The following is a 27,806-nucleotide window of genomic DNA, read 5'->3' on the forward strand; positions in this document are numbered from 1 at the left end:
CAGCAATTTGCATTCTTATCTGGCCACCCTGTACATACAGAAATAGAGTCCTGCACCTAATTTGTAAGAAGTGGTGTTTTTTAAAAAGACGCGCTTTTCCTGAAAGATTTAAATTAATGCCTTTTAAGAAGTGGTCCTTCATAAATTTGCGGTGACCGTCTCTCGTGACTTATGTAATCGCAAACGACGTTGTAACGTTCATATAAACATACCCTTAAAGGACCTTCAACTTTTATCAGCTGTCTCGTCTGTCAATAGTGTCAATGTCAATGGTAATCGTGTTTTGATGTTGATTGTTGATTAATTTTTTTTCATTCTGATTTGCTTCAAAATACCAAAATAAGGAGAAAAGTGTTTTGTTTTTTATGAATTTTTAAGTGAATTTTCATGCAATTAATAGTCATCCTGATTCTTATTGCTTTGTATCCAATAGGTATGTTGAACTTTATTTTAGAAATATGTAAAGAAAACTTTCAGGATTTCCCATGTGTTTTTTTATAGATCACCATGCAACTGTTAGAACATGAAGAAACTAATGGAAAACTATAGATTAGGACGCTAACAAACAAGTTGTAATAAAAATGTCAGTTTCAGTTGTTTCCCAGTTTGTTTCTGGTCTGAAATCAAAAAATGAACAGACCAGGACCCGAGCTGTTAAGGAACTTTTCATGTATGTCAAAAATGACCTTAGAGATGCCAGCCCTGATGAAGTCAATTTATTTCTGGATGAATTTAATCATCATATTTTTGATATGGTTTCTAGCAATGATGTTAATGAGAAAAAAGGAGGCATTTTGGCAATTGGTAAATATTTAGAACTTTTTAAGTTAATAATTTTTGTATGCTCTCAAATGCATTTTTTTTGAGTTGGCTTTTAGCTTTTTTTTTAACAGGCCTTAGCTTTGAGTATTTAAAGTTTTATTTCACTGTTGAGTTTTTTCATATAACTAATTTGTCATATTTAATCAATTTTAATCAACAATTCTCACAAAAGGGGTTCTATACATATTGAAAAATATTAAATTCATTTACAAGAAGTTTTTTGAAAACCAGAAGTTACCATCTGTTTATTACAAACCTGTTTAGTACCATTTTGTTGGTCTGCATAGCTGTCCTGGGTATTTTCAGCATTCTATAGTGTAACCACATCTGGAATGCTTCTTAACAATTAACTCTAGTGGATTTAATTGCCCGGATCTCTGACCTGTACTGCAACACTGATCATATGTAGGATGTTACCGATATGACAAGAAGTCCATCAATGGGTACTGTCCAGTAGGCAGAGCATATCGTCAAGGCTATAATTCTCTGGGAACTCTGTAGTCTTCTTCTATTGATCTGTATATTAGTTGCATTACTCCCAGCTGGTGTACTGTATATTGATGGATCCTTTATATCCTGCAGTATAGCAAACAGTGCTTTAGCTGTACATTGTCCTTTAATACAAACTTCCTTAATAATTGTATTCATTGTAGGTGCCCTGTCTATGTGAAACCTTGCACTATTTTTTTGTATACTTCTTGGGTATAGTTAAAGTCAAAGTTCACCTAACAATCTATTTACTTCTTCAAATAAAAACAGTGTATGGTTCAATGTTTAGCAGGTACTTAAATATTCAACATTGACATTCAATGTCAAATATGCATTTTAATAAGAATCAAAGAAAAACATATATTAAACATTCTTGGAGTCTGTCTGCCATAAATTTTGATCCTAAATTAAATGGTGCTACTGAAAAATTACTTGGAAAATCTAAAGAGTAGGAGGCTGTTTAAGGAATAACTTTTTTTGAGGTTATTTTTCCACTTTTAACATGGGTTAATTTTTTGAATACTACATTCTTTTTCCTACAAAAAAGGTACTCTTGTTGCACCACCCAAAGCAATTATTTTAAAGAAAATTGAAGGTAAAGAGTTTGCTCTGATGGTTAATTAACATAAACTTATGAAAGTTATGGCATTTCAAAAGAAATTAAGTAGTTAATAAATAATTAATTAAAAAATCAAAATTTTATGATTTTTTAAAACATTTTATAGCCACTAAAAAGAAATTAACCAAATACCAAAATACCTTATTAGATGCATATTTATTTGATTCATTGAAGGTATATAGTGTTATCACTTTATTTAATTTTTCCTGTATGCAAAAACATTTTCTGGTTCATAAGTATTTTTGTAATTTTATTGTTGTTGAGTGTGCTTAAACATAAAATTTGACAAATTATGGAATACATTGTGAATGAGTTGCAATAGTTGACAATTGTGGACCAGGCTTTTCTTTTACTAAGGTGAGCCATGATCTTCATGATGAAGTTCTTCAGGTGATTGATGGTCGGAAAAATAGTAAAAGTACTATTCCCTTGTATCTAAACACTAGACTTATAAAAACCATAAAAAACTTAAATATAGTACCACTAACCAAGTTAACCAATTTGCCTTAAAACTGTCAACTGTTGATTTAATAACAGCCTTTGATTGTGTTGAGCATGATATTCTTCTACAAAAATTAAATTACTACAAATTTGATGGCAGTAATTTTCATTTACTTCAGTCCTATCTGAATTAAAGAGGTCAGTTTGTATTGTTTGGGGGATTGTAAGTTGCAGAGTTTACCTTTGAAATATGGAGTTCCACAACACTCCATTCTGAAGCCTATTTTATGCCTTATTTGTTTTTCAACAATCTCCCTATTTGCAATACTGGCCCTGCATTCTATCTCTATCCTTATCTGTAATTTATTGGGCTCTGTCTCAATGGACACACTCAGGATTGCTTATTTCAACTATTTTCATTCTATAATGACATACTGATTTCTGATTGCTTGTTTGGGCTATAGAGAGTGTTGTTGTTAAAATATTAGACTAATTGAAACTCCTTGTTAGCAATTAAACTAAAGTACATATATTAGGAACATTTGATGGTGATTACAGAAATAAATAAAAGATCACATTGATCATATAACAAAAGTATTCTGCTTAAATAGCAGTAATGAGGGAGCTACTACAGTACAGAAGCGTAAAAGCATGAAAACTTACAGTCCCAAATATTAAATTATAACACTATTAGCACCATCTGTTACGCGTAGCTCAAAGCCTAATATATTCACATAATTTGAATATTTAATAATCAAATACAGAGATCATAAAAGTATAATAATATTCTAGATATTTAACACTTGTACTTCAGGAAATTGAAAATTCTCACTCTACCCTGTGCGTTTATTCTAGTGTGCCTATTATATGTGACTGACTATGCGAAATATGCTGATACCCATCAGCACTTTACCAGAAATAATGACTCTTAATTCCACCTTTCCATCGACTCTCCAGATCAAAAACTGGGGTTTCGCACTATGAAGTGAAATTTTTTAATGTTCTGCCAGCCTCTGTAAGGGTTCTGCAACTTTAAATGTTCAAAAATAACATTAAAGATTTCTCAATTAAGATCTCTCAATTTCTCAACTCTTTTTACTCATTTGAGGAATTTCTTCACTCCACTATGGCGTTTTAGGAGTATTGTGTTTTTCACATTTATATTGTATTTCTGCTTTGTATTTGTTAGTTCTACTTAGTGCTTAACGGTCAATCCTTAATGTATTTTTCATTGAATCATTGAACCATGTTTTTGAGAGGCATTGGATTTGACATGCCACAAACTTGGCCAGCAAGATCACCAGATCTCAACCTACTAGATTTCCATTTCTGAGGCCACTTGAAAACTTTGGTTTACTCAGCACCAATTAATACTGAAGAGCCACTACGGCAACGCATTATTGAGTATTCCAATTAAATTCGTACAACACCAGGGATATTCCACAGGGTATGCAGAACTTTTATGAGTTTATGTTGATTAACCAGTTAGCATCAGAGCAAACTACCAACATGAACCAACCTCTTAACCTTGAAAAAAATACCCTTTCCGATTTTTCAAATAACTTCTCAGTATAACCATTTGATTTAGGGTCAAAATTTATCCTAGAGGATTTTTTTCGAAATCTTATCTTGTTTATTAGGCCTACAATTTAAAGAAAAAAAAGTTTTTTAAATTCACCTTTTCAGTGCCCCTAACTCACTTAATATGCATTTTCCGCCCTATACTTATAGGAGTACTATAACCGCCCTAATTTTAAACATCATTTAAGTGACACCCTGTATGTCCATATATATGGCATATACGGTCAGTATTTACAATTCTTTAAATGTTCCCTGACATTTCCCCCTAATTTTAAGAACGACGCGCAGCAAGGATCGCAGGTGACCTAACTAACTATTTCAGTCATCTCATTGTGTATACCACACCTCATACTCACTCTTACTTCTCTACAACTGATTGCTTTTTATCTGGCTTAGAACTGCCAAAAATGTCTGGTCATCAAGGATACATAATTTAATTCTTACACTAATAAAACATAAAAAATTAATCTTCTATATTATAATACCGGTACAGTTATGAGAGGTTACAACAGTAATAACTGCATGGCAATGCACAACATGATTTCTGCTATAATATAAAAAAGGTAGTAAAAAATTACCCTTCATGTATATATATTTTTTGATTTGAATATGCTATGGGTAAGTCTAAATTGAGTCAGTATAGGGTAAGGGAAATTCTTTTTATTTGATAGCTAATATGGCTTTATATTAAAGTTTTTGGCCTGCTAAATAGTAACATACTTTTTATAGAATTTGCTATAAAAAGAGGAATCCTCTATTGGCATTAAATGATACAAATCATATTGCATACATATCATACATCCCTTTTAAGTATATTGGAATCTTATGACTTGAAGATGCATGTTCTTTCACCCACACGTATAACATCCTCATCTGCAACTACTATTGATTATTTGTGTACAAATTTAAATGATGTGTCATGTAGAGTACCCTCATCTGGTATTTCTGACCATGAAGCCATTCTTTTAATGCAAACATTATTCTTTATCATCAGAAATATCGTAGTCTATACAGAAAGATGATAAAAGCAGCAAAGGTTAAATATAGTGACCTCTTGAATATGTCCTCAAATAGACAGAGAGAATGTTGGTCAATTATAAATGACTTCAGGCATTCTCACAAGAAAGTTTCAGAACCAGAAGTAAGACCAAATAGTTTAAATGATTATTACCGTAATATTCCTCATTTATTGCTCAAGGATGTGAATACTAATATTGATCCTTTGCATTATATTCAACAAGTGTCAGTTCAAAATTCTTTTTTCTTTTATCCAGTTAGCCTTACTGACGTTAAAGATGCAATTAAAAGCTTAAAAAACCATAAATCAGCTGGAGCTGATGTAATATCATCAAAATTACTACTCCTTTTGCCTGACTCAGCAAATGAATGCCTTAGCTTCTGCCATAAACAATTCCTTTCATAATGGCATCTTTCCAGCATGTTTAAAGGAGGCAGTGGTTATCCCTCTTTATAAGGGTGGAGATTTGAGTGAGCCTTGTAATTTCCGTCCAATTTCTATATTATCTACCCTCTCCAAGATAGTTGAAAAACTTGCAAAAATCAGAATTTTATCTTTTTTGCAACATAATTGCATTTTATCTGCAAATCAGTTTGGATTTCAAACGGGAAAAGGGACTCATGACGCTGTTTTCGGCTTTTTGGAGAGTGTCTATGTGTCCTTAAATTCTGGAGAGTCCGCGGCGGCAGTGTTTTGCGATTTATCCAAGGCATTTGATTGTGTAGATCATGGAATACTGCTGTCTAAGCTCAATAATTATGGCTGTAGAGGTGTGGCATTGCAATGGCTGGAATCCTATCTGTCTAATCGTACCCAAAGAGTTACAGTATCTGGATGTTTATCCGATTCCAGATCATTTAAAACTGGAGTACCTCAGGGTTCAGTGTTAGGACCACTATTATTTTTGCTCTATGTAAATGATTTGGGTTCATTAAAACTGCAAGGCAAAGTGGTTCAGTTTGCTGATAATACCACCATTTTATGGAATCATAGAGATTCTGATAATGTTAGAGCCCAGGTTTTTGAGGATCTTAAGATTTTATCAGAGTGGTGTGCTGCAAACAGGCTTGTATTTAATGTGGGCAAAACCTTTATCATGGGATTTAAGTGTGACGTTCAGGGCCTTATGTTTAGTGACAACTTCCCCTTGCAAAACAAAGAAAGCTGTAAGTTCCTTGGTATTACCATTGATGGTCGCCTTCGCTTCGAAGATCATATCCTAAATCTTGCATCAAAATTATCCTCTGGATGCTTTGCAGTAAGAATGGCGGGGCATGAGCTGGGAGGGGTAGTTGCACGTTCAGTGTACTTTTCTCTTATTGAGTCCCATCTTCGTTATGGCTTGCCTTTTTGGGGTTTAAGCAACAAGGGATTATTAAACATAATTTTTGTGATTCAAAAAAAGGCAGTTAGATACCTATGTTCCGCTGGGTTAAGAGATTCTTGTAAACCTCTCTTTATATCTCAAAAAATCCTAACTCTTTTTTCTCTTTTTATCTTAGAAACAGCTACTCTTATTCATAAATGTCCTAAACCTTCCTCTAACACTGGTCATATGACTCGCCAGGTTAACGATTTTCCCTTACCAATCCCTACATCCTCCCTCACCAAGAACTCACTTATATACCTTAGCAAAAAAAATTAACAACCATGTTCCTCTATGTATCAGACAAATTTTAGAAGTTAAGAAATTCAAAAAGGAATTAAAATCACTTTTATTATCCAGGGCATATTATAACCTTGACGATTTTTTTAATGATACCTTTTAACCTGTGCTCTGACATCATTTTAGTGTTTTAGTTTTGTTTCCTATTAAATAATTTAATTTACTTCCTCTAAATTCTGTCTGAGCTTTACTTATTTTTTAATGAAATTTATCAAAAAGATGCTTTTTTTTTCTCAATCTGTTTTGTTATGATTAATTTTGGTAATGTGTGTAAATTTTATGGTAAAGTATTTTAGATGTTATGTTTGTTTGAAATTTAAAATTTAAATTGAATTTGGAATTTTTTAGTTTTTAGGATGCTTGTACACAAGATTTTGTTGTCTTACGTAATATAGCACATTTTCTTTCTTTCTTTCTATTGTACCCAGTTTAAATCAATTTGCCTTATGGTTTTAGTATGCCTTATTGGAGCTGATGTTGTCAACATGACTCCCAGAATTAGTAGATTTGCATACTATCTCAGAAATCTATTAACTTCTAATGATGTAGGTGTTATGGAATTGGTAGCTAAAACTATGGCCAGTCTAGCCTTAGTATATGGTTCAAAAGCGTTTGAATATGTGGTTTTTGAGGTTAAAACAGCTATAGAGTGGCTTACTGAAGACAGAGTTGAAGTAAGTAATATTCTTATTATATTAAAATATATACTAATTTTCATTCAAATTAATTTCAATATTTTCAAATATTTTATTTTTAGTCAAAACGTCACGCGGCAGTATTAGTTCTCAAAGAACTTGCTACTGCACTTCCTACTTACTTCTACCAACAAATATCTCAGTTTTTCGAGTCAATATTCTATGCGATTCAAGACCCAAAGCAAGTTATAAGGGAAGCTGCTACTGAAGCTTTAAGGGCAGCTTTAGTGGTAACTGCTCAAAGAGAAAATGCCAAAGACAATCAAAGAGGCTCGCATTCTTGGTAAGAAAAAATTAATTATTTTTTATAACAATTCATAAGTAAAAATTTTCAGGTATAAACAATGTTATGATAATTCAGGACGACTTCTGCAAGTCGAAAGAGGAGATCGGCTAAGGGAAGATAAAGTTCATGGTTGTCTTCTCATCCTTAATGAATTATTACGCTGCTCAAATGCTCAGTGGGAGCGTAAATATGTTGCTTTGCAAGAAAATACTGATCCCAAACCCATTTCTGATATAGACCAGTTTAGTTTCAATAGACCACCCTTTATGTATCCGATACATGCAAAGAAGAAATCAAATAATATGATTATATCAGCACTTGATCCTGTTAAGCCTGTAATAATAGAGTCAGTGATTTGCCATCAGTTGGTTGAGGAGAAGTTCGAATATATTTGTTATGATGTTATAGCCCAAAGGTATGACATGTTACAGCAATTAAATTGAGCGACTTACCTAATTTAATTAATTTTTTTAGATCATTAAGAGCAAATTTCATCCAACAAACTTTACTAAATATTTTGCCCAGGCTCGCAGCCTTTAACAAAGAAAAATTTGTACAAAATCAACTGAAATCTACAATGAACTACCTTTTGAATATTTTAAAGGGTAGAGAAAAAGACAGAAATAATGCCTTTATCACTATAGGTAACAAAAACGAGACTCGAAACAAATAATATTTGTATCAATATTTTTTTCCAATCAGGTTTGATAGCTGTAGCAGTTGAGGAAGAAATTGAACCCTATATCGATAAAATTATGGAGTTCATTAAAGCGGCTCTGCCAAGAACCGATTCTACGAGTAAACGCAGAAACGCCATAGATTGTAGTGTTTTTAAATGCATTACATACTTGGCTTTAGCTTTGAAACGACATGAAAAAATGGAAATTCCTATTATTTTGGAGCAGGTACTATAGAAACATTAATTATTTTTCTGGGATGTGGTATAAATTAAAGAAAACTAATTGCAAAATTTGAATAGGAAAATTAATTTTCAACTAAACAAAAATCAGTCTTATCATTTATTGTTTGTTTCCCCTTTAACTCTTTAATTATGTTTCATTTTGATTAAATTGTATTGTGTTATTTACTTTTAGATGTTAACCACAGGTCTTAGTCAATCACTTACAGTTTGCTTAAGAGAACTTGCAAAAAAAGTGCCCATACATAAGGAGAAAATAAGTGTCGGTCTTCTCAAAATTTTATCCCATATTCTTCTGAACACTCCTTTAACTCATCCAGGACAGCCTAAAGATGAAAATGCCGAAAAAGCACCAACGGTACACTTGAGCATGGACACTCATAATACTCAACTAATTATTTTAGCATTACACACGTTAGGTAAGAGGCTGAAATTATTTATCTTATTTTTTCTCTTTTGTGATATACATACATTTCTTGTTTTAGGTACATTCGACTTTCAGGGCCAAAGGCTTTTGCCATTCGTCGAACGTTGCGCCAAATACTATTTGGTACATGATGTGACAGAGATAAGATTAGAAGCTGTAAAGACTAGCAGTCGTCTGTTACGTAACGCCATAAAAGCCCCCGATGAAAATAATAGCGAAACAGTTTCCAACGCTCTCGCCGATGTATTACGAAAATTACTGAGTAAGTCTTTACTTTATTTAAATTAATAGAGATTAGCTTAGCATTGACGTGCTCATCGTTATTAAATTTGATAATATAATAATAGTTTTGCTATTTTTTAAACAGCCCTTCATTCTTGCCATTGTAGAGGTTTAAAACTTCTTATTAAAATTCCATTGAAGTTTCAGAAGTGAGAGCTATTTTAATATTTGGGAACCAACATTTTTATTATCGACACTTACAATATATAGCGTTCTGAGTTTGGTTACTGTCAAAAATAACAGGATATTGTGTTATTATGTATATGTGATTCTTGGACTTGAAGTATATACCAGAGTGAATGAGGGTTTTGGCAAAACATGTAATTGGATTAATTATGAAAAAAAGTAGATTTTTTTTGTAACTTTTACTTGATCATCTGTAGACCAGTCAATTTCTAGTGAAATTAATATTTATAGTCAAATAATTAATCTTATTTTAGAACACATCAAATTTATTTTGAGATATTGCATTACAGTGTGGGGATATGCTTATAATAGTCAAAATTCAAAATACAGAGGAAGCATTGAAAAACTTCGGCTTAGTAACCTAAGAAAACTAACAAAAAATAATTATTATTTTGGAAAAATTGAATTATCAAGACAAACATGGAAAATGAAAAGAAAAAACCTTCAAAACAGCTTCAAGGTGATTGATAACGAGGGCAGAATTATAGAGAGGTGGCAGATGCTTTTAATTATTATTTTAGTAATGTAGGTAAAAATATGGCCAAAGAAATAAGAAATACAAAAGAAATTAAATTTAAAACAGACAAAAACTGTATGGAAAAATCTATGTACCTAAAAGTTATGAACAAAAATTTAACGATCAAATGAACTTACCTGTGAAATTCGATCGTAATTATATGAAGCGTCCAATCCGAAGATATCACTTTACCAGGTAGTACGTCGTACGTTGCTATATCGCGCACAAATTTTAAAGAATATTTTTCCCCCCATCCGTCCTCTATCATCCATCCAACATTCTATTTATTCTGTTCAAAGTGATTTTATCAATTACAATCGTTTGGGTGAGTATATTATTATAACAATAATATGTTGATTAATTTTGGGTTAGGGTGGGAGTGATATCTTTGGATTGGATGCTTCATATAATTACGATCGAATTTCACAGGTAAGTCCATTTGATCGTTGAATATATTTCAGCGTCCAATCCTCTATATCACTTTACCAGGTAGATGTTCAAAGTAGTGACGATTGTAATTGAGTAATAAGTTATAGACACATAATTTGTTAATTTTTTATATTAACATTAACTTAATACAAAACTAAAAAAGATTTTCTCCATAGTGTTTAACAAACTCGAGAAAATAACGTTATTATGCTTAGAAAGTAAAAATACATATTGATATACCTGATGTTGATAAATCAGGTTAAAAATGAAATTATAAAGTGCATTAAAAATGAAAACAACACAAATTTATAATTCTAATGAAAAGATTTGTTCAGCGAAAGTTGTATTTTTAACTGTTTTTCTCTGATAAAATCTTGTAAATGTCGTTTCTCTAGTCCAACCAGCAGCCTGCATTATAGATTCCATGGGAACTCCACTTTTTAGTGCCGCCGAAGTTGACGCATGGCGGACAGAATGAGGTTTAAAAATATCTGTATCAATACCTGCTAATTTTAGTGTATTTTTAACCCATCTGCTTACTGTTTGCTTTGTCGCTGGTTTATGGGGACTTTTAAGAGTAATAAATAAACCATCATCAGATGCAGATCTTTTTTCCCGAGTGATTTCCAAATAGTTTTTTATGGCTGTAGCTGGGCAAATAGAAGGTTTTTCTAGGAAAAACGGTATTTGAAGACATGGCTGTAGCTTATTAATGTTAGACGTCTTTATTTGATCCGTTAATATTTGTATACCCGAAGAACTTTCTCGTAAATTAGAGGTTCTAATTAGAGAAATAGTTTGGATTCGTTGTCCCGTAATAAGCGTTAGTAAAGTTGCTACTTTATAAGATAGATGCTGAGGGCTGATTTTGGAATTGTCCCACTTTCCTAAAAAGTTTATCACTTGTTGTGGGTCCCAAGTACAATTGTATTTGGGTCTTGAAGGTCTTAATTTTGATATGCCTTTCATATATCTGGATATACGAGAATCCTTTTGTATATTTTCGTCTAATATAAGTGAGAGCGCAGACCTATGCGAATTAAATGTACCAAACTGGTAATTTTTCGCATCAAATAAACTTTGAAGAAATGAGATTTATAATATGACTTACTTCCGCTTTATACATGTGTACATCTGTTGTCTGGCAGTATTGCCACCAAAGCTTGTATGTTCCCTCATACTGCTTCATTGTTGACGACGAAATTGAAGCTAATGCTGTATCAATGGAGCATTGTGGGTATCCCTTTATGAGTAGAGCTTGCCTGATAATTTGGCCGCCACCAGGGAAAGTGTCTTTGCTAGAGGATTGTGTACTCTAAAAGGTGAGGAAAGTAAATTAATGTAAGGCGAAAAAATTATTTCTTCGATTTTCATTAATGTGAATTTTGGGAACCAGGGTTGTGAAGGCCACAATGGCACCACCAAGATTCCCTCAGCCTTATCAGTGATTATTTTTTGAATGGTTCGAGTTATCATTGAAAAAGGAGGGAAAGTGAAAAAATACAAATCTTTCCAGCAAATAATAAATGCATCTGTTGATAAAACGTCTGGATCTTGTTTCCACGAAATATATGTTTCACATTTTGTGTTGGCTTTTGATGCGAATAAATCAATATTTGGCTTTCCAAATTTTTGTAGAATTTTACTAAAAGCAGTTTTGGAAAGACACCACTCAGTTTCGGGAGCAGTTAATCTAGATTGTTTGTCGGCTATTTCATTATTTTTAGAAGGAATGTAAGAAGCGAAAAGCCAGATATTTCGTTCTTCGCACCATTGCCAGATTATTTTAGTAATTTTTGCTAGATTTGTATGTTGAACGTTTAGCTAAGCATTTTAAAGCATAGTATACTGCTTTTAATTCTAAGACGTTAATATGAAATTTTTTATCATCTTCAGACCACCAGCCGTTTGCTGTTTTTGCCTCTGCATAAGCCCCGCACCCTGTAAGACTAGTGTCACTAAATATTTCTAAACAGAAAGTATCTTGTTTTATTTCATTGTATGCACTTAAAATATTTTTCTCCCACCATAATAGGTCTATTTTTGACAAAGGTGATAATTGCATCCATGCATCATATGATCCATTATTTTTATTTAAAGCTAAGCATTTATCTCTCTCCAATGCTTTGGTGTAAACCCAGCCATATTTTAATGCAGGGCAGGCAGAGCTTAGAGAGCCGATAAATTTACCTACGTCCCTAATTTTTACATTAGTTTTTCGTTTTAAAATGAGCAAGGTTTGTAAAATTTTTTTGTTTTTTATCTTGCGTAATCTCGATTGTCATTTTTATGGAATCTAAAACGAAACCTAAAAATGTTAAAATTTTTGATGGAAAAATACAACCCTTGTCATAATTGACAATAAAGCCCATAGATTGAAGAAGCGAGAGGCTAAAAAATACGCTTTTTTGCATTCTTTTGTTTTTCCCAAAATAAAAATATCGTCTAAAAAATTAACACAGATAACGCCATTTTTTCTCATATATTCCACTACGGGTCTCATTATTTTGGTGAAACAGTGGGGTGCAGTTGACAAACCAAATGGTAAACATGTAAATTCGTATAAGGTGTTATTGTGATAAAATCTTAAATATTTTCTGTTGGTTTTTTCTATGGGTATTGCGAAATACGCGTCTTTTAAATCTATTTTAGCCAAAAACGTGTTTTTCTGCATGAGCCTCAAAGCAGTCCTATAATCTTCCATTTTGAAGTGGGGAGCACTTATAAAGGAATTTAATTGTTTTAGGTTTAAGATTAGACGCTTTTTACCATTTGGTTTGTCTCTGAGAAATATTTTTGAAATAAATTGGTCATCGCTTGGCTGGCAAATTTTTATTGCATTTATAGATAAAAGTTCGTCCAGTGCAGCGTTTATTAATTTGTTCTCTTCAGGGGAAAAGTTCTGAAACTTTAATTTGAAAGGGCTTACTATCAAACGGAATTCTATAGCCACCTATATAGGATAGAATTTGTGCGTTTGTAGTTAGCTCCTTCCATTTTGACAAAAATTATTTCAGTCTTCCTGCATATTGACTTACCAATAATGCCTCCGCTTCTGGAACTGCTCTTTTTTGGGGTAGTGGCCCCTTTGTGGTTTCACCTCCCCTCGGCGAACCGGCCTTTTCCTGTTTAAAGGAATTTGGTTAATTTTGAAGTTTGGTCTAGTACTAGCTTCAATATGCGGTCGCCTGTATGAATAGTTAGTACTAGTAGAGGGCTGAGTTGTCATTGGTTCGGGTTTCAGATCTTTTTTGGCTCTTTCGATTGATTTAGCCTCTTTAATTTTTTCCCTATATCACTCCCAAAAAGAAATTGTACTGGAATAGTATTTGATACCAAATCTTTTACTGTCTTGTTTAAACTGGGCATGATAAGGTTTTTTCTCATGGTTGAAATATTGAATGACAATATACCGAAAAAATTCGGCCTGAATCTCTCAATGAAATTAATAATTGCTCTTTAATTTCTTTGGGAATATTTTCCTTATCCTCTAGAATAATATTTATGCTTTTCCCGAGAGCGCTTATGCCGACATTGTTTTTGTATGCCTAAATGAGCCTCATCCCTTTTTATGTGGGGGTTTGAAAGTACTCCTACTACTTCCGGATTTATTAATGGGGCATTTATCTCCGGGCAATTACTTGGTAAGGGATAACCCTCCGAACTTTTTAACTTTTGATTATTATCAAGGCCATGGGACATTATATGACTCCGCCGTGTACATAGGACTTTATGCAATTCAAAATTATTTTTATTTTTTATATTAGGATCCTCTCCCAAAAAAATCGAAAATTCATCTTCTTTCATATCAATTTCTAAAACCGGCGAAGCATTCTTGGATGCAGTCGACTCGCGCCCCAGCTCCGGTGAAGTTCCCGCCACCACATCGGGCTCAGCAGCGGCATCAATGATTATTGACTTCGTTTCGCGCGGAGAACGGTCCTCAAAATCTAAAAGTGTTGGACCGCGCGGGTGCCGATCAACGCTGCCTTGTGAGCCTGAACGAGACCACCACCTACAATGTTATAGGTAAATCAAGTTTGAAGGGCAAAGCTTACCGTTTTTAATAATAGGTCACTTGCACTGTCGTATCGGGAGCAAGAGCAACATGCACGCCAGACGCACAAACGACGAATGAATAGAATGTTGAATGGATGATAGAGGACGGATGGGGGGAAAAATATTCTTTAAACTTTATGCGCGATATAGCAACGTACGACGTACTACCTGGTAAAGTGATATAGAGGATTGGACGCTGAAATATAATGAACTTATACTTCAGATAAAATCGCTAAAAAATAGGGCAGCTCCGGGTAATGATGGTATATCTGTTGAAATCATAAAAAAATATTACATCTATATCATCGAGTTACTAAAATAAATTTAATATTTAAATGTGGTTATTTTCCACAAATTTTTAAACATGGCATTATTACTCCTATACATAAGTCAGGAACCAAAGAGGCCTTAAATAACTATCGACCAATAGTACTAACTAACCTCTCAAAAGTAATAGAAAAGTGCATTAAACTTAGACTGAATGAATATCTAAATGTAAATAAAATAATATCAGAGCAACAATTTTGGTTTAAACAGAAATTTACCACTGAGGATGCGGTTGCGTGTTTAACAAATTATATAAACCAAAGTTTTGTTCAGGGGAGTAAATGTATTGGAGCTTTTCTTGGTCTAGGGAAAGCGTTTCACACTGTGACACACCATATTCTTCTTGACAAGTTAAAGGAGCAAATTGGTGTACATGGAATGGTACTGAAACTTTTTCAGTCTTACCTAGGAAATAAAACTCAAAGCGTTAAAATCAACAATTCAATGAACACATAAAGTCGGTTGAATATGGTATGCCACAGGGGACGGTGCTTGGCCCCGTACTATTTACAATTTATGTAAATGGGTTATTTGAGATAATTAAAGAGGAGCAAAGACAGTTAGTATATTTTGCTGATGACACAGCACTAATTGTTAACAGGCTTGAAGCAAAAGTAAAAGCCGAAACTGCACTTAAACATATAAAAGCCTGGTTTGATCAGCATTGTTTAACACTGAATGCCAGAAAGTTAGTTTTCCTAAACTTTTCAGCTGGCAAAACTAATTCATCCCAAGTCACACAGTTAAAAGTTCATCAGTATGAATGCCAGTGCCAGTGCCAACTTGAAATTATTTCTGTTGATGAATACAAGTACCTTGGAGTGATACTGGACTCTAACCTAAAATGGCAGGCACATGTTCAGTATACATCGAACAAAATCAGGAAATTAATTTACAAGTTTTGTCAGTTGCGCAAGTTTATGAAGTTAAAAACTCTAAAAATGGTGTATTCTGCTACTGTTGAGTCTATACTTAACTATTGCATCTTGGCTTGGGGCATGGGGGGCTTCTTGTCAATATGTGTTCGAACCATTGATTATTACTCAAAAATACTTACTAAAGATCATGCATAATAAAAATAAGATGTACTCTTCAATCCAATTATTTAAAGATTCTTTTTATTTTTTTTGTCAATTTATTTAATCAATCAATTACATATTAATTTACAATTACTATGAGATGTAAGATGCATACAATGGACATAATGTGTCTGTGTGTATGCACATCAAGCTCATCAACAATTAGTTCATAATGAACTTCAACCTAACACTAATAATAGTAACACATACCTGCTTAAATAATATTATCAAATTCAGAAATATTAAATTGACTAAATACTGATTAGTTATAATTTAATGGAAGTTAATGGCGCGCTTGATGGAATTTATGTTATCTTTAATCCATGAGTACAATTTCTTCTTTACAGTTTTGTTTTTAAATTGTTCCGGCAACATATTTAATAATTTGGGAGCTATATATGTTAGACATTTTCGAGTTACACTAAAATGGGGGATGGGTATTATTAGATGTTGATGTGTATTTGCTCTAGTATTAACATTATGACAAATAAAATTTTCAAAAAGGTTACTACAAATTGAGAATCTAAGTACATTTTTAATATAAAGTTGAGTAACAGTAAATATTCCAGATTGTTCAAATAAAAGATTGGAGGGAAACAGTATGGATTTAAATAAAATAACTTTTAAAAGATATTTCTGTACAATATTAATATTCTTTAAAGTTTCATTGTAGGCAGCACCACCATAGCTTAGGCATGCTAAGATGTGTGCTTTGTACACATTTATTATTATTTTTTTACTGAGTATATTACGTAACTCATGAAATTTATATATCAGTTTTTTTAGTTTGTTTTGAATATAATCACTATGATGCTGTCATTTTAAATAATTTTCCAAATAAACACCTAAGTATTTAATTTCGTTTGTTGATTTGATGCTGCCAGAACAAGTACAGTCAATATTCATTTTACAATCTCGGGTATGAATCCTAAGAACATGCTTGCTTGGTAATCCCACTATACTCATTGAAAAACACATAAAGTTAGTTTTTTTGACATTTACTGTCAGTGAGTTAATATCCATCCCTGTTTGAACACTACATTGCACTTTCAGCCTTTAAAAAAGCTTCATCCCAACAATCCCCTTTACATAAAAGAACTGTGTCATCGGCGAAATATATTTTCAACCACTTTTACTTCTGGAACTACATGTGGAAAATCGTTAATGTAGATTAAGAGAAGTATTGGGACAAGCACTGTACCCTGTGGAACACCACAACCCACACTTACATAAGAACTTGAAACTGATTTTAGATTTACCTTTTGAGATCTGTTTGTAAGATATGACTTAAATAGGTCAAGTACAATTCCCCTAATATCGGTATTATATAATTTATTTAGAAGGATGCGATGATCCACAGTGTCAAACGCCTTGGTAAGGTCTAAAAAGACAGCCAGAGGCTTCTAACGGTTATTAAAACAGTCTGTAATAAAAGTGCAGACTTCATTCAAAGCATCATCTGAACCTACACCCTTGGTGAATCCATACTGTGATTCTGACAAGACCCTATTAGCTTTTAAAAAACTGCATAACCGTTTTTTTATATATTTCTCGATTACTTTGCAGATAGGACTAGTAAGTGCAATGGGTCTGTAATTACCCGGTTCTGTCCTATCTCCACCTTTATGCAAGGGAACAATTACCGCTCTTTTAAATATAGTAGGAAAAGCGCCACTGGTAAATATCAAATTCACAATATGTACCAAGGGCACAACCAAAAATTCTATATTTGATTTCACAAACCGGTTGGAAACACCAAAATCATCTGGAGAAGATTTCGCTTTTAAAGTTGCAACAGCATTAACAATTTCATTTTTGGTGACAGGGGACAAAAACATGGATGGAAATTCCCTTTGTAGCTCCCGGATCACACCACGAACATTATTAGGCTTATGAATCTTATTGGCTAACTTAGAACCAACAGAACTAAAATACATATTAAGTTAGATGCAGAAGTGTTAACCGTAAACCAGATTTATATTAAGTCTATTGTTAGGTTTATCCCAAAAACAAAAATTAATGAAAACTTTATTAATCATGGACTCTCAATACGGCAGGTAAACATGGCAGTAGACCAAAATGCAACACTTACAAAATGTCAAAGAAGCCTTTTATATACAGTGCCATAGACTTTTAATACATTACCAAATGAACTTTAGTATATTTGGTAATGTATATGTGTATGTAAATGTAAATGTGGAAGGATGTAATAAGGAGCAATTTAAAAATTGCTCCCTATAAAAAAATAAACAATAAATTAAACAATTGTATGTTAATAATATTGTATTTAATATATAAACATATTTATTGATAATATATCACTTTGTATTATATTATAATTATCAAAGTGATACATTTTGTAAAAAAATATATGTAGTATATAGGTTATTAAAATTTATTATATTTAAAAATATATATATATATATATATATATATATTAAAGTAATTAGATACCCTTATACACACACAGAGCTATGCTCCATTGTGTATATTGTATAATATATATTTGGTTTGAGATGTATTGTTTTTATGAATGAATAAAGTAAGTACTATTAATAAACTAAAATTAGTGGCGACCCAACCTAACCCCCTTACTTTTTTTAATAAATTAAAATTAAAAATATTAAAAAAAATATTTATATAAAAAAAAATATTTAAAATTTTTAATAAACTAAAAATAAAAAGAAACAGCTCACCGTCACATCAAGAATGACCTACATAATCAACCTCCCACCTAAGCCTAAACTCGCAGCCGCGTCCGCGTGCAGGGAGATTTATTGGAAAGTGATTTTGAGTACCTCCGCAAATCAGAGTACAAATAATGACTGGAGGTTGCCGATGTTAGTGGTAGCTAAACTTTACTTCCACAGGGTGTCGAATCAAAAGAAAACCTATGTGACGTCACACAAAGTTCGTCGGCCACGATATTAGATCTGTGGTCGTTAAAACAACGAGCAGTGTCATGCATTTGGTATCTAATTTCAATATTTTTTAGGCAGGGAATTAAAATAACATAAAGTGCTAGAAGAATGAAATAAACTTTTATTGGAATTTTAAAGAAACTTGCGAGTGTGAAAGATATTTTTTAACTTTAAAAAGAATTAAGTGTTTTTTAAGAAGTATGGAGGCTAAGGAAATACTCTATAATCTTGCTATGCTTTCACTAGAAAAAAAACTTAGTTTAACTTTATTTTAGATTTTTACAATAAAGTGATGAAAGTATTTGCTGCGTAAAAAATTAGAAGAATCTATTTTAAATATAAACAATCTGATATGTTTTTGTTGCTACACATATTCTTTAGATACATTCTTTTTTTCTACATTCGATTTCACCCGGCTTGGCATCAGCGATAAATTCTGCTTGGCTCAAAGCCAGGGTTTTTAAGAGTACTGGAATGCTCCAAAAATGTTTTCTTTTAACGAATTCCTGTCAAAAAAACAAGAGAATCATTAATTATTTAGCCTCTTTATTAAACTTAATTTTTTTAAAGATAGGGCTACTTTAGCTACAAAATAAAATTAACATATTAATAGTTTCTCTTAGTAAAAGTATTGAAAAAATTTTTAATACGGTTTACCTCCACCTCTAGGGTTTATGCAAGTTTGGAGACGCCTGCCCATATTGTCTATGAGATTGCAGATATGCTGTTGAGGAAGATTATGACATTATTCCCGAGCAACATAAACAAGATCTAGTCTTAGTAATATCACTGCCCTGGAAAGCATGTACCAAGCATGTTCTATGGGATTCATGTCGACGTTAGTGCGGGCCAGCCCAAACGATTGATGCCTTCCGTTCTCAGATACTCATTTACAAATGTGGTACGGTGGGGTCGGGCGTTATCATCCATAAAAACGAAAGGCTCACCAACAGCTCCTCGCCATAGTCTGACGTAAAGGTCTAGCATCTCCCAGATGTATCTATTATCAGTTATTGTGTCTTGAATATAAACTACTTCTGTGCAACCGTTAGACATGATACTAGCTCAGAACATAGCACTTTCTTCTGACTTGTAAAATTCTGCAGGTAGCCGTGTGCTCTTCTGGCAATTTGAAGAACTTTGTTTTTTTTTTATAGTCGGCGTCACTTTGTTGTTGCTACGCAACTCTCTTTGGATTGCCATAGTTGCGTTTCTTCGGATAGTTAAGTGATAATAACGGTTCTGTTGTTGATTAGTTACAAGCCAGTACGCGGAAACCCACCTAGGACTATACAAGAGCTTGTTCACGCTTCTTGGAAAGAATGGCACAACCTCAATAGCATATCTCCAATCTCATTCAGGCTCTTCAGTACCTTCATTAAAAAGAGCTTAATTTAATTTCAATTTGTAATAAAAAATAGGCTTATATTTAAAAAAAATCCTAACAGTAATTTTTGTTAAATTTTATTAGTTTTTTTAATTAAAACTAATCAATTAATAAATTTTTAATCTATTTTTCCCGATTAAAAAAAAAATCGAAAATTTACGGTGGTGCAAAATATTTCGATCTGTGTATTTATAGTCAAAATTTATTAAATTGGAAAGCATTCAGTTGCAGGAAGAATGTTAAGCATATTACATATCTTGTTGTCAAATTAGATTATGTTCGAGATTTTGAATGAAATTGTTAAACTCAAATCATATATATAGAACACCCTTATACTTTTTTTTTGAACCAATTCGCAATTCATCTGGACTTATCGCCGTTATGTGATTGTTTTTTCTAGTTTCTATTAATAACATTTTAATTTTGTTTATTTCAAATTATACTTTTTAACAATATTCACAGATATCATAAAAGCGTTTTGTTTAACAGCATTTAAAGACTTAAAGATTTATAGTGATGTATTGCCTACGATTATTTAAATAACACAAAACTCAAATGTTTTGATATTCTATAATATCAAAATATTTGGTGTATTGGTTAAAACAATTCTCTATTAAAAAATAAATGTTGTGTATGATAATCTTTATTTTAATTATTGATATTGGTGTCAAAATGTGTGTTGTAGTGCAACGCATGTTATTGGGCTATCTTTGAGATAATCGTCTTGTGTGAATATTTGAAATCATCAAAAACAATTATCACAATTAACTGTACCTATAAAAATCGGAACGAGTAAAAAAGGAGCCTATAACCTATATCCTTCATAGCATATAGGATTCTTTTGTATAATAGTGGAGCGGATTTTAACATTATACCGGTGGAAGATTATACGTTCCTATAGTAAATTGTGTCTAGAATCTTACCTATTTAGTGCAGCAGATTCAGGCAATACTTTTGCGTAGAATGGCTTCTCAACATTTTGTGATAAAAGTTTAGGACTGTTTTTTAACTTCCTAACCTAAAAATGCAGTGTCTAAAATTTAAAGTGAATTAAGCTAATTCAAATATGCGACAGCTGGAACAGGCCAATTCATAAGAATGTCGCCTCTGGCTTAACTTTATCTAAAATTAGGATAGTGGAACAAAGGCCAGCATACTCTTGAAATTTCTTTGTGAGGACTGCCAATCCGGTTTGTCACAAATACGTTTTTAAACAATTTTACAAGCTATTGATAATAAACTAAATGAGGAAGTTGGGCAGTTAAAAGAGGATCTTGAAAAGAAACCGCCTACACCTACACATGTCTTGAACACCACCTCTACCTCTTCTGGATTAAATAATTATTTTTTTGTTGAACTTCATGATCGCCAAACCTGTGCAAACAAAGTTATCGTTTATAACTTGCCCGAGCAAAATACGGACTTGGACAGTGTAAATATTCTCTTAATATCTCCAGTGTAGAAGTGAAAATCACAGTCCGAATGGGAAAATCTAACAAAACCGGCCACAGAGCTCTTAAAGTAATTTTTTAAAAGTAAGAGGAAGCAAAGCTTGTTATTCGCTCCAGAACCAAACTAAAAGGCAGAAATATCTACGTAGATCTAGATCTGACCAAGATGTAGGCAGAGGCGTAGGCCACAATAAGAGTTGAATTTAGGCAGATATTATCGAATGAAGAAAGAGGCTTAGGGATTCGATATATTTAAGGGGTTTCTAAAATTATTCAAAAAAATACTAAGTCGGCCGAATTCTACTTAAAGTTTTTTGGTATATTACCAGAACAGTCAAGGCTTAACTAAGTTAGATGTGCTACAAAATAACTCACCAGCCTGCCAATATGACCTTATTGTATTTACAGAAACTTGGTTGCATAATAGCATATATGATGCAGAACTTGGCGTCACTGACTTTAATATCTACCACCAGGACCATTCTAGCAGTACCAGTGTCTTCAAGAGAGGGGAAGGGGTTTTAATTGCTATACACGAATCTATACCTATAGTTTTTATGTTCCTGATAATATTAAACAAGTTTTTGTCTCAGTTGGATCTGTTAATTTGAATATTGTCATAGTATACAGGGTGTCCCGAAAAAGTGAGAAATCTCTCGAATTCAGGTAGAAAATAAAATAATAAGGTAATTATTTACAAAACGGTTTTCAGCTTTTTTACCAATAAGCGGGATATTTCTTGTTTAGGCATTTTGTGTTAATTATAAATACTTCGTTAAAACGCGCTGTTGCCATGTCTTTTCTGGAATATTTTCTCTGGGTGTATAAATAGAGTGGAGCTGATTATGTCACATTCGAAAAAAGGCAATTAAAAAAAAACTCAAAATAGTTAAAACTATCTTGAAATAAATAATTGCTGAGTGCTTTTCAAAACATAAATAATGGCTTGTGACAGTTGTACTTTTACAATGAGGGAGTTTTTAGTCATGAGTTCCAATCGCCGAAAACTGGTGAATTTTTTAGTGAACCATGGAGTGTTGATAGGATCTATCAACTCTCTAACCCAAGTTGAATCTACTTATGAAGTTTTTATTTAATTATTTCGAATAAGCTTCTTTATTTATTACATTCTTTTTTCAGGTTGTTTTTCGTTTTAAGAAAAACATAGGTTTACATTTTTTTTATACCAAGTACTTCAAAATTCATTCAAGTAAAACCGATTTCCAGCGACGTCTTTAAGGGGCCGTATCTTCGTAGGGAGGGTCTATAGGAAATTTTTTTATAAGAAAATCTCTTATTATTTTTTCATTTTCTACCTGAATCCGAGAGATTTCTCACATTTTTCAGAACACCCTGTATGTCGAACCCAATTCGTCAGCACAATCTTACATAGCTTTTTCTGAAAAATTACACCCACTCGCCCTTCATATGGCGGATTCTACCCTACATATTATGGGTGTCTTCAATTTGCCTCATGGTATATGGGAAAAAAGCAGCTTTAGCACCACAGTATCAACGTATAGAGCACGACCTGAAGAAGTGTGAGTTCACAAGTTATGTCAAATACAAGTAATTTCCATAACTTATTTCAACTTAATTTATACCTAATCTCACACAAAAGCCTTCCCAAGTTAATAATTGTTGTTAACACAAGACCCCTCAACAGATGTCAAACAAGCAGACACCTTCAAATTAAAATATCAGATATATTTACTAAACTCTTATCTTTGAATATGAACAAGGGTCCTGGACCAGATGGTGTTTAATTTTAAACTTTAATCCTAAAAAAATGTAGCTTTAATCTCTCCAAACGCTTGTACTACATATTCAATCTCTCTTTAAACTGGAGTTTTGCCAGACTACTGGAAAGAGTTTCTTAAAACCTATTCATAAGTCAGGCGACAAAATCAGTGCTACCAACTATTAGACCGGTGTACTTTTTGTTGGATGCCTTGGAGAAGGGATTTCAAGTAGATACAATATACACAGATTTTTCCAAGGGTATTGACAGGGTACCTCACAATATTTTGTTGCATAAATTAAGAATGATTGGCATTGTTATTTGAACCTTTTTGGTCCTGGTTCAAGAGCTAATTGTCTGATCGTACTTTTCTTTGTAAAACTATTCAGGTTCCATCTGGAGTTATTCAAGGCTCATCAAGCTCTCATCTCGGGCCACTTCTTTTTTAATATTTTTATTAATGATATAGATGAATGGTTCACTATCTGCCTATTTTTGTTGTTTGCCGAAGATCTCGAATTGAGCTGTATAATCGAATCATCTGGTGATTGTGACAAATTACAATACGAAAGAAATGGTATGGTACTTTATTCAGCTAAATGTAAAATGAAGGCTTTTTCTCGTTCTAGAAATACTATTAATTTAAACTACAAGATAGATCGCTATATCCTTGAAGAAGCTTCTCTTTTTAAAGATTTGGGTGTCACTTTCGATACAAGCTCACAGTTTTCTCATCACTTAGATAATGTTATCAATAAGGCTTTCCAGATGCTTGGTTTTGTTGGAAGGTGTACTCAAGACTTCACAAGCGCATGGATGTTGGTGCCACGGTCACAAGTCAGTGTCGTTCGATGGTTATTAAATTGAAATAAATCGGAAAATGTACACATGCCATTCCTTGAACTCGACGATTATGTTCTGATTATGATTTCTTTTCACGTGTCAAGCCAATAGAAAGGCCTGAGAGCGCTTGAGGATATTTAGGCCAAAGGAATTTAGCAATGACACTCAAAATTAGTATAATATGTAAATGTTTAAAACAAAATTTTATTAAGGGTTTCCAGTTTAACTGTGGCTGCCAGAGCGGGAATTGAACTCTTAGTGAACCATTAGCCACATAAAAAACATGTACTAGTTTTTGACAAAATTAGATCATTCTTGGAGGCTATTAATATTATTTTGTGAAAAGCTCTTGGTACTTTTCTAACTAATCATTTCCCTTAAGGAGAGTTTTACATTACACAAGACTTTTCCTCTATATGATAGCCCGGAGTATATGTACCTTCTGACAAAATAAATTGCTGTTTCAAATATTTCACTAGTAGTAATCGGTAGGTTACTTAAAGGTATCATTTCAGTATTGTTGATTATAAACTTCAGATATTTATATGTATATGTCGTAGTCCTATTGTGAAATCCGCCTTTTCGGGAAGATCCTAGGATCTTCATGAAGTGCCGGTGAAAAATGATCATTTTACACTATCAGCCGGAATTTTTCCACCAGATCATGTTATATCGTTATTACACAATCAGCCTAACCTAAACAGTCGCCTCTTCATGAAGTGCCGGCTTATAGTGAATAAAGCGGCTTCCTTGTTTAATTTGTTTGGGTTTGTTTACTTAGTGTGTCCAAGTCTCAGTGTAGGTGCCAAAATGGAAACAAATAATGAATTATTATTCACAAAGCACTACGAGGAGTTTTACAAAAAATTTCCTAGGAAAAAGCCATATAGTGGGGAGCAATTAAAAAAGGTAAATAATAAAATATCGAAATTGGTTTTGTTTAGAGGTTATGTTTCAAAATTAGTTTGCAGGGTTGGGTTGGGTTGGGTCAGATGCATAATATTAGGAAGATTTAAAGTGGATGAAAATAATTATAAAATATTTCATGTAAATAAGTTTAAAGCATATTTTGCACACTTCTTTTAAAAAATCTGTCAACATTTTGGATGGCACACTTAACGTAACTTCAAGAAAACATTTTTTTAGATAGTAAATACGTTTTTTTTTGCAATTTGTATAATATAATTACTCTTTACAGAAAATGTTTATATTAGAATTTATTCTTCCTATTGATTCTTTCATTTTCTACTTATTGTCAAAATTGGAACCCAAAAATTGTCATATACTTACTATTCGATAATGGAAAACTAAAAATTTAATTAGTTAAGAACAACATATTATTTATTTTCAGATTGCTGAAGAAATCATCACTGCCAAAAACAAAAGTTTTACAACTAAAACAAGAAGAGAGTATTATCTTCTAAATAAATATGATATAGTAACAATGAATGGAGAGACATGTGTGATCAAAAAGGTATCGAATCAGGGTGATCCGGTTATTTATATTATTTCGGAAGAAGACATTTATAAAAGATTAAAAGATATTCACGTTAATTGTGGCCACGGTTCTAGAGACAAAATGATTAATTTGATACAACAAAATTGTTCTATCCCAAAGCCATGCATTGAAATGTTTCTAAAAGCCTGTGAAACTTGCCAGCTAAAAAAATAAAACTGTAGCTAAAGTTGTGGTGAAGCCAATTCTAACTCATTCTTTTATGACTCAAGGACAAGTAGATTTAATCGATTTACAATCTATTGCTGATGGAGAGTTCAAGTGGATTTTGAATTTTCAAAATCACGCCACTAAGTATATATGCCTAAGACCTCTACGATCAAACATGCCACTGAAGTTGCTCAAGAACTAATAAAGATTCTTTTACAATTTGGTGCCCCTTCAATTTTGCAAAGCGAAAATGGCCGAGAGTTTGCTTGCAAAATAATAGAAGAGTTGAAATTGCTTTGGCCGCAGTTACATATAATACATGGTAGACCCCGACATCCTCAGAGTCAAGGCAGCGTCGAAAGAGCTAATCAAGATGTAGAAAATATGATTAGAGCTTGGATGAGGGATAATAATACTACAGCTTGGTCAGCAGGTTGCTACTTCGTACACTGGCAGAAAAATAATTCTTTACACCAAGTGATAGGTAGAACCCCAGTTAAAGCTGTATTTGGAAGTAATTCCAAATTAGGTCTTCAGTCTACTAGCTTTCCACCATATATAGTACCAACTATATCCACGGAAGAAGAGCTGGAAGAACTTACCAACGAGCTAAGTTCAAATCAGGAAAACCCTGAGTATAAAGCAGATTCAGATGATGGTTTAGAAAAAACTGAAAATAATACTGCTTTATATGATCAAAATAATGGGAAAAATATGAATGATATTTTATCAGAAAAAGAAAGTAATGATACTCTTAATATTACCAGTCAAGAACACACAGTTTGCGATAATATCCTTATACCCGAAGACCCGGATATTCCAATGAGAAGCGAAATTGGTGAATTGCAGAGTTCTGTTTTATGTGTAGAATGTCAAGAGCTAATTTATAATGCGCCAGCAATTGTATGTGAAATGTGTAATTTTACTGTACATTTTTCATGCGCGATAAATAAAACGATGTGTAATATATGTAATAATTCGAAAACAATCGAGGCGCAACAGTTGCAGGTACATCAGCATTTGCAGGTCAAAAGCGCCAGGCTGATCAAATGGTAGCTGCGACAAAAAAAATGTTACCTAATGTTGATGTGGGTGAATGCGTCCTTATTAACATTGATAAAGTTGATCGCAGTCCAGGGGATCCTCAAAACCTTATTGGACATTAAAAATGGAGTGTATCAGGTTGGCACTGTCGGAGGTATTATTAAATCGTGGTTTAATAGACCAGATATAAAAAAAGCAACAGCTGGGTTTATTACTTTGGATCAAATAAATAAAAATAAGTTTATATCAGTAAGGGAGGTATCTTTAGAATATCTTTTTAAAGGAAAAGGTTAGGTTAAATGTTCATGCCAACCATCTAAAACTCAATGTAAAAGCAAAAGATGTCAGTGCTTTAAAGCAAATATGCAATGTAATTCACGGTATCACAAAAGTGGTCCATGTGCGAATAAATAAGTAAATTTTGTTTAAACTTCATGTTTTACTATATTTTAGTATTATTTTGTTATTTTTTTTTAATAAATATTTTTGTTTATATTTTTGTTATAAATACATGCACGTATCTGTATCAGATTAAATAAAGTTTAATTCCAGACGGATCATCTCATTACATTAATATTTGGGCTAATTGTAATAATATATCTCATTTTTCATAATCAGCCGGCTCTTCGTGAAGTGGCGACTATTTAAGTTAGTCTGATTGCGAAGCAAGCGAAATTACACTATATGGGGGAAAAGGCCCGGCTAATTGTGTAAAATGATCATTTTTCACTATCAGCCGGTACTTCATGAAGATCCTAGGGTCTTCGCGAAAAAGGCGGACAATAGGACTACGACATTTTTACGACAGCTTTTCTATAGGATGTATTAGTCAAGCTCAGGCATTTTCTTTAGGCGGTCTTAATGGTCTTCTAGGCTGGCCACACTTTTTATTATTTTTAATGGGATTAGAT

The 27,806-nt window shown here is 32.8% G+C and overlaps 1 protein-coding gene across 1 annotated transcript in view; it reads left to right on the forward strand.

Annotated features, from left to right (window-relative positions):
* Positions 1-286: 286 nt before the first annotated feature.
* Positions 287-27,806, forward strand: part of LOC126738051 (serine/threonine-protein kinase Tor) — a 97,379-nt gene continuing 69,859 nt past the window's right edge. Inside the window, exons 1-9 of the mRNA XM_050443220.1 lie at positions 287-433; positions 502-804; positions 7,093-7,310; positions 7,394-7,614; positions 7,667-8,032; positions 8,092-8,261; positions 8,320-8,522; positions 8,712-8,955; positions 9,022-9,225. Of these exons, the coding sequence (XP_050299177.1) occupies positions 582-804; positions 7,093-7,310; positions 7,394-7,614; positions 7,667-8,032; positions 8,092-8,261; positions 8,320-8,522; positions 8,712-8,955; positions 9,022-9,225 (1,849 nt within the window). The 5' untranslated portion in view covers positions 287-433; positions 502-581. The remainder of the gene's footprint in view (positions 434-501; positions 805-7,092; positions 7,311-7,393; positions 7,615-7,666; positions 8,033-8,091; positions 8,262-8,319; positions 8,523-8,711; positions 8,956-9,021; positions 9,226-27,806) is intronic.

The sequence above is a fragment of the Anthonomus grandis genome, chromosome 6 (genome assembly GCF_022605725.1).
Source record: "Anthonomus grandis grandis chromosome 6, icAntGran1.3, whole genome shotgun sequence".
NCBI classification, from domain to species: Eukaryota; Metazoa; Arthropoda; class Insecta; order Coleoptera; family Curculionidae; genus Anthonomus; species Anthonomus grandis.